The sequence below is a fragment of the Pseudocercospora fijiensis genome (assembly GCF_000340215.1).
Source record: "Pseudocercospora fijiensis CIRAD86 unplaced genomic scaffold MYCFIscaffold_3, whole genome shotgun sequence".
Lineage (NCBI taxonomy): Eukaryota > Fungi > Ascomycota > Dothideomycetes > Mycosphaerellales > Mycosphaerellaceae > Pseudocercospora > Pseudocercospora fijiensis.
Genome location: NW_006921534.1, coordinates 420,412 through 427,805, shown reverse-complemented (window position 1 = coordinate 427,805; position 7,394 = coordinate 420,412). Strand labels below are relative to the sequence as shown.

Genomic DNA, 7,394 nt, shown 5'->3' with positions numbered 1-7,394 from the left:
GTTGAAGGCACTGGCGTCCGGTTGATTGCTAAATTGAGGTTGCTGGGCCGGCTGTTGCATGTGATACTGCCAGCTCGTGGGCAGCATGTTGTAGTCGAAGCCATCGAAATTGGTGGTGTGCAGGTTGATTGACTGGTTGCTGTGGTTGCTGCTGGGCCGGCTCGAGATTTGCGGCTTCGCATCGTGGTGTTGCTGTTCTTGACTCGACATGTACGCTGGGCGGGCGTGGGCGTGGGCGTGGGCGTAGGGTTGTTGCGGCGGCGGCTGGTATGTCTGCTGGTGTTGTTGCTGTGCCTGCTGCTGGCGAGTCTGCTGCTGCATCGCGCTTTCCTGCTCCATGGCTTCGAGGCTATTTGGCAGCCAAGCACTCGCGGGTGCGGGTGCGTGTGCGTGTGCGGGTGCGTGTGCGTGTGCGTGCTGCTGGTGGTGTTGTTGCTGGTGGTGTTGCTGGTGGTAGAATGGCGGGTAGGCGTTCGATGGTGGGTCGGGCGGCGCTGCTGCCGCTGGTGCGGAGGGCTCGAGAAAGAAGTGGTGGGCGAAGTCGTCCATGCTGGGCAGACTGCGGCGTGAAAGTCGAATGTTGTTCACACCGCTGGTCGAGTTTGTCAGGTCGAGCGCTGAAAGGCGACACCAAGTGTGTGCCCGGCGCAGCAGAGAGCCAGGCCAGCAGCGGAGAGCGCTGGACTGGCAGGCAGTACGCTGGAGTGAGCGCGGGTTAAGAGTTGCGGTGAGAGTGCATGCAGTTGTACTGCATCCGACTAGGGCACGGCGCCAATCATCGCAGCGCTCTGCACGAACTAGCCATGCAGGCTGGGATAACTGCCTTCGAGCCAGCCGTCAGCAGGCGTCCAGAAAGCGACACGCTGCTCGTCACCATCCTGTCCTGTTCTGGTCGGCGGCGGTTGGGAGCCCGTCTTTATATACAGCTGTGGATGTGCCGCAGCGCGTCCAGCTTGCGTGCAGCCATATTCTACCGGTATGGCACGCTCTCACATTGCTGCCACATGTGGTCGGCATTCACTCAGCCCGCGACCCTTCTCTTGGCACATTCGAACAGCCGAAGCGAAGGCGGGGAAGATCATATCACGTGCCTTGTCCAAGTCAAGTCGGTGTGCACTGTGCAGTGATTCTTGATGCAGTCTGCAGGGTCCCTGTGGTGAGTATTCAATGCCCCGGAAGTTAACCACCAATCCAACACACGTGCCACAGCTCTGCCTCTGCGATGCCGATGCGCCTTTGCCTCGTTCTCACACATGTACAGTGCTGCATTTGGTGCATTCCACCTTCCGGCCTGCAGCCAACGCCCACGAGCTGCAGCTGCGTAGTATGCATTATTATTGATCCACCCTACGTGCCGGAGACGTGCACACCTGAAACGCAATCTCTGCCACTGTCGTATTATTGTGTATTGTGCGAGGCGAGGCGAGGCGAGTCCGCCGAACGGCATCGCCATCTGCCTCCCGCTCGCGCCCGACCATACAACATTCGCCCATTGTTACCGGCGTGGAACTCTCGTGTGCCTTGCTTCAGCGTGCGGACGGATTACGTCAGAAACGCCATGCTGTGCGACACGGCGAGCCCGCGTTGGGATCAAGCAACGCCCGCGGCTAAGTAGTAAGTGCAGCACAATACGGCCGTCCATACGCACTGCCTCAGGCCGTCAAGGCAGGAAAACAACCTGTCTGATCGGTGTATGACGATCAGCAGCGTCAACATCATCTGCACTGCACAGCTGACCCCAAGTCCAGACCCTCATCCTGGCAGAAGAGGAGCTCCGCTGCGTCTGGATGCATGTACCAGGTACTTTCGAAGCACTTCAAGCAGTGGAAGTTTGCATCGCTCCCCGAAGAGATTGTCTCTTCCTGCATGTGATCGAGCAACTGAGATCTGCTTGCAGCGGCATGTCGACACCGAGTGCTATCTGGAAGTCGCATTGTTGCAGATCAAGAAGAACAATCGGCCGCCTTCCATGCAAGGCGAGTCAAACATCAACGACATCTTTCTCCACGTGACGAAGCGATGTGTTGGCAGTTTACGCCACATGGCGAGCCATCGAAGCTGAGGCGATCCATGTGCCAGTGCGAAATCAACTCGGCTGTCTCGACATACCACCTCCCTCCATTGTCACCAAAAGCCGCTGTCGGGGGCATTGCACAGCAAGGCTCAGCCGAGGTAACACCACGCCCGCGATAGTGAACCAACGCCCCTGGATCACCTCTTCTTGCTCCCATGAAGTCTCGAGCTGCTGCTGATGATAGTAGATCAGATCCGGGTAGAAGAGAGGCGAAAAAAAGTTGGGGTCCATGTCGCAAACTCGGCTGATGTGGAGCCCATGCTGTTAACCTGCTCATCTTGCTTCCATAAAGCCACGAGCAATTGCTGACTGCGAATGTGATCCAGGTGTGAGAGACGCGAAACGGCTATAAGAAGCAAGTTGTGCCATCATCTAGCCATCCGTGCGAGGCCCCCTCACACTGCTGCTCGCACTCTCCCTATTACAGCTCTGGCCTCGCCTCTCCACGATCTAAGCTTGTCCGAGCCTCCTGACCCTGAGAATCAATCCTCCCCAAATTCTCTCCAGCGACAAGACTATCCTCGAGCTCCTCAAGGAAAGACGAAGAAACAGAATCCGGCGACTGATCAAATCTCCCTCTCCTTCCCAATTTCGTCCCCTGTCTCTCATCATCCTCAACAGCAGGCGGAAGAAACCCAACCCCACGCCCACGCCCCCGACTCGAAAGCTCCAGCTCCAACACCCCCTCCAGACTCGGAATCTCCGCACCACCCTCACAAGGCTCCATAACTTCCTCCCCGTCCCTCCCCCGCGGAAAATTCACCCATCGATCCGGCAAAGCTCCCACTTCCACGTAATCTTTCACCAACCGCACATACCGTTTCGGCGGTCTTCTCCCCAATCTTTTCGTCGTTGTCGTTGTCGGTGGCACCGATCCATGACCAATCTCCCTCATCCTGCAATGTCGCGCAAACATCGCCGGATCAGGCGGGAGCTTCTTATACCTCACCTCACCCGCACTAGCTTCAAACTTTCCGCTCCGCGAGCTACGATCATCGAAAACATTATCCGAATCTTCATCTCCACAATTCCCCACCCCTTCGCGTGGTTGCATTTTACTCCAATCTGGGACTAAGAATTCTACGCCTCCGAGTTGACGACCGGTGATTCTTGTTGGTGATATACCACTGATTTTTCGTTCTTGCTCTTGAGGTGGCTGGGCGGCGAAACGGTCGGAAAAGGGATTCGGGGTGCCGGCTCGGGCGCTTTCTTGGAGGGTTGAGGGGGAGAGGGGGGTTTTGTCTCGACCTCGTCGTCGCGCGGAAGGGGGTGGTAGTGCTGGAGAATGAGAATTCATGTCGACGGATGGATCAGTGCATGAGGTACGCGCGACGGAGGTTGGAGGTGTCTGTTGAGATTTTTTGTTTTGGAAGTGGGTTGAAAAAAATCTTCTGCCACGATGAGGACAATATAAGATTGAAAGGTGTGTGTGTCCCCGGTAGGTTGGACGCTCGGGCCGGCCGGCTCGGTGAGTGAGTGAATGAAGAAAACATCTGTCCAACCAACCAGATAAAACGCAGACTCGATCAAGATCGTGTCTTTTTTTGGTTTTTCAATTCTCTTCTTCTATTGTAAGCGGAACGAAAATCATCTTTGAGCTACCTACTAATATATAGACTTTATTAGAGAAAAAAAAATTCTCTAGTAGTCATCGATATCAAACAATTAGTAGACACTACTACCAGTAAGTAAGTAAAACCTCAGGCATCCACGGAGGACAGATGTCAGAGTTAGTGGCGATAAAGCCAGCCAGTAGGTGAGAGCTCCGTGCAATCTTTTTCGGCGCGATTCAGATCTTGCTGGTAACCTACGAGGATGAACTACCCATCAGAAAGTCATCAGCACTCGTACAAGCCGACACGACAGATTCGCTCATGCAGCGCTCATCGCCCTCACACTCCATCCACTCGAATCGGTAGAAACAAAGGAATGACTACCAGCCCGCGGACCAGGACACGCAAACGGCTTGGATGATGCGAGCATCGGATCACTTCTTCCTCCGCAGCTCTGGTGCTGGTGTAATCGAAGGATTGAAAGATGAAAGCGGGAGCATGGCATCGGAGCCGTACAGTGCGAAAACACCGAGAGGATCGTAAAAGCAAGGGAATCTTGCTTGCAGTGCACAGCCCGGACGACGGGGGGGTTTTTTTTTGTTCGATCCAGTTTTCAAGTCGTGTCGAGGACAGAATTCCCAGGCTTATCATAATAAGTCTGGAAGATTTTTTTTTTGGCTTGGCGGCTCCAAGATGGTCTATTCTACCCAATGTGCATAATGCGTAGACGAAGAATTGCGTTCTTGAGGGGAAATGCGGACCAGATCGGCTTCCCACTTTTCCCAAGAGCAGTCGGTGGTGTATTCCTTGCGCTCCGGAAATTTCTGTTTCAAAGAGATCGGTTTCTGCGGGAAGTTCGTCGAGGAAGTTTTTGCTCGTCTGATAGCAGGCTTTGCGTGCCGATTTCTTCGAAGAGCAGATGCCGAATGCAGAGATCTAGGGCCAAGACTTCGGGTTCTTGGGAAGCTGCGCTGGTGGTATGTGTGTCTTCGAGTGCAAATTTGTCGGTTGATAACCGAGTCACAAGGCGATCCGCTCTTGTGGCCAAGAAATCTCTGACCGACTGATGAGCCAAGCGGATTTGTTGCTTTTCACAGTCCTTGACGTTTGTTGGTATGATGAAAGGTTGTGTGAGGCCCAGCACTTTTTGAATGTCCACTTTTTTCGACAGCGCGGTGATGCTTGTGGTTTCTGGGGATGCTGTACTCAGGGTGACTGCCTACGCAAGCTCCGAGAGGCTCAAAGCTCTGCAGGCTGCCGAAAGCATTTTCAAAGCTACGATGGCCATTTCGAGCCGCACAGATTGGCCCGTGGCACACCGCAATAGTAAATCTTCGTACACTTCGGAAAGTTTTGGGGGGAGCCTCATGTCCTGCAAGAATTGCTGCATCGGATCTAACATCGTGAGGCCATCCCTTTCGATAAGCTCAACGGTCATTCTCATCCAGATTGCACTGCCTTGAGCATTTTGAGACAACTTTTCAATGATGACCTCTTTTACTTCCTGATGCAAATGAGGCAATTGCTTCTTGACCAAGTGCTCTGCGATGAAGCGATCCCGTCTGGTATCGGGAACCAACTCGATTCGAAATATACCGTCAAAGTTGTCAATGTCTTCATAAATAGGACGGCTGGAGAACAGTGTCCAGAGTTGTGGGTTATCTTGCACTATATCTGTAAAGACATGAAGCAGCTTTTGGCGAGTCAATCTGTCGCGCTCGTCTAGGCCATCGACGACGATGAATAGTGGGCGATCCAGAGAAGATATTGCCATGCGTACGAATTCCTCCAGTACCCACGGCTCCCGTGATGGGCTGAAGCTATGCTCTTTCTTCTCCGTATACCTACCTCCTCTGGGCGCTCCGAGTGTTGTAGATTCTTCCACGTGATTCTCTAGTTCTATCCTTAGGCATCGATACTGTCAGGACCAAAGAGGCTACACGTGATTGGCATGTGATCAGGCCGAGTGAAGCCAGGGTCTTGATGCCTCAGGCAGGGCTTGGCGCTTGGCGTTGGGCCAACTCTCCTGCCTTCCTCCCTCTCCTCCTAGATCCTTATCGAATACTACACTAATTCACTACTACCCTATCTACCTACTAATATAACCCTTCTTATATAGTATTCGATCCACCCTTTGAGGGTAGCAGCTAGATAGTCCTTATTTTAAGCTTTTAGCGGTATAGCTACGAATAAGACTAATCTAACTATATTACGCCCGAAGAACGGGACCTATACGTACCATTCTATCGAAACAACCGTACTAATTATTAAGCAAGGCCTTCTACACGGCCTATTACACTAAGTTAATCGTACTAGACTAATATTTACTAATTCCGCTATATCCGTATCTTAGGGGCTAATAATACATTATTAGTATTACCCTCTATTGCAATAGCCGGCTTATTACGAAGCAACAATAACCGTGCTACCGCTAGCAGCGCTAGCAATAACAACGCTAGTAGCACAGTACCTACTACTAAAGTGCCTACTAAAGCACCTACTAAAGTGCCTCCTACCGAAGAGCCTACTATAGGACCTACTAAAGAAGAACCTACAATTCTAGGTAACGACCTAGAATTGCCTGTCGACGACATTCTTAACAATATTGTTAACCGTCGATATAGCTAGCTAGCCTTTAGTCCCTAACTAGTAGCGAGACTTTAAGAAGCTACCTAAAATAGGCTTACTACCTTACGTTAAGAACAACAGCTAAAGGATAATCTTCTCGAGATTCGCCGCCTCTAGGAATCTCTAACAACTACTGCTAAGCTAACAGCAGGACATTCTTTACTACCTATCTAAAAGAAGGATACTAAACTTAAGGACTATACCGTATTTAATAGCTCTAGTCGGAAGTAGTATAACGACTATATTCGTAACTATAAACTTAACTAGCGCAACGTACTAAAAGCGCTACTAGACGACTATTCCTTAGTCGTACACGCTATGTAGTATATTAATAGCGACCTAAAGCGTATATAGGATAACTATTTCGACTCCCTTAACGACTAGACTACTATTTAGTAGCAGACCTATAAGACTATTATGCTAGATACCCTTAGAAACCCTATACTAAGGCAACAATATACTTAGGACCTATATCTTCGAGCTAAATAGAAGACTAATTAATCGGCTCGCTTATTCGAGGCCTATTTAAAAACCCTTAAAGACGACCTTCCGCCTAAGACTAATTCTATATAGATCTCCGAGATACGCCTAAAACTTAGATAGGAACTTATCCTCGAATTAGACCGTCGCCGTGTGTTCGAACAAGCCAATCTAACACGCATTCAATTTATAGTCGAAGTAGAAACAGCCGAACGGGCTATTTAGCTCTAATAACGACTAGAATTAAGGATCCGACTAGCTAGTACTAACCGTAGCAGCCGTAGTAGCCGCGGCGGAGGAAACTAAGATTCCTACTAAGACAACAATACTAACAATAGGAACAGTAGCGACTATAGAAGAGGCCGTAGCCGGCGGCTATATAGAGGAGGCCGTAATAGGGGCCGTAGAAGAGGCTCGTATCCCTATAACGCTAACCGCTTAACTAATAATAATAGCTACGGTAGTGTTCTAACCGGATTGAAGTGCTTCAATTGTAATAGTACTAGCTATTTACTAGGCTAATGCGACAAACCTAAGGACTAGGCCCGAATTAACCGTACTTCCGCTAAACACCGAAAGTACCTCTTAGCGGCTAACGCTACTCCCGTAGGCTAACCTTCGAAAAAAGAATAAGCGCCGCACCAACTGTTAGCCTCGTA

At 50.8% G+C, this 7,394-nt stretch overlaps 2 protein-coding genes across 2 annotated transcripts; one reads left to right on the top strand and one right to left on the bottom strand.

Moving 5' to 3' along the window:
- Window positions 1-1,222: 1,222 nt before the first annotated feature.
- Window positions 1,223-2,062, top strand: MYCFIDRAFT_84102 (uncharacterized protein; the record flags this gene model as incomplete). The annotated part of the gene is made up of 3 exons (XM_007926247.1): window positions 1,223-1,563; window positions 1,749-1,800; window positions 1,898-2,062. The coding sequence occupies 3 exons, from the start codon at window positions 1,223-1,225 to the stop codon at window positions 2,060-2,062; spliced, it is 558 nt and encodes a 185-aa protein (XP_007924438.1).
- An 89-nt stretch (window positions 2,063-2,151) lies between these two features.
- On the bottom strand, window positions 2,152-2,818 carry MYCFIDRAFT_210705 (uncharacterized protein). The gene has a single exon (XM_007926246.1). The coding sequence runs from the start codon at window positions 2,799-2,801 to the stop codon at window positions 2,496-2,498; it is 306 nt and encodes a 101-aa protein (XP_007924437.1). The 5' UTR covers window positions 2,802-2,818; the 3' UTR covers window positions 2,152-2,495.
- Window positions 2,819-7,394: the final 4,576 nt, after the last annotated feature.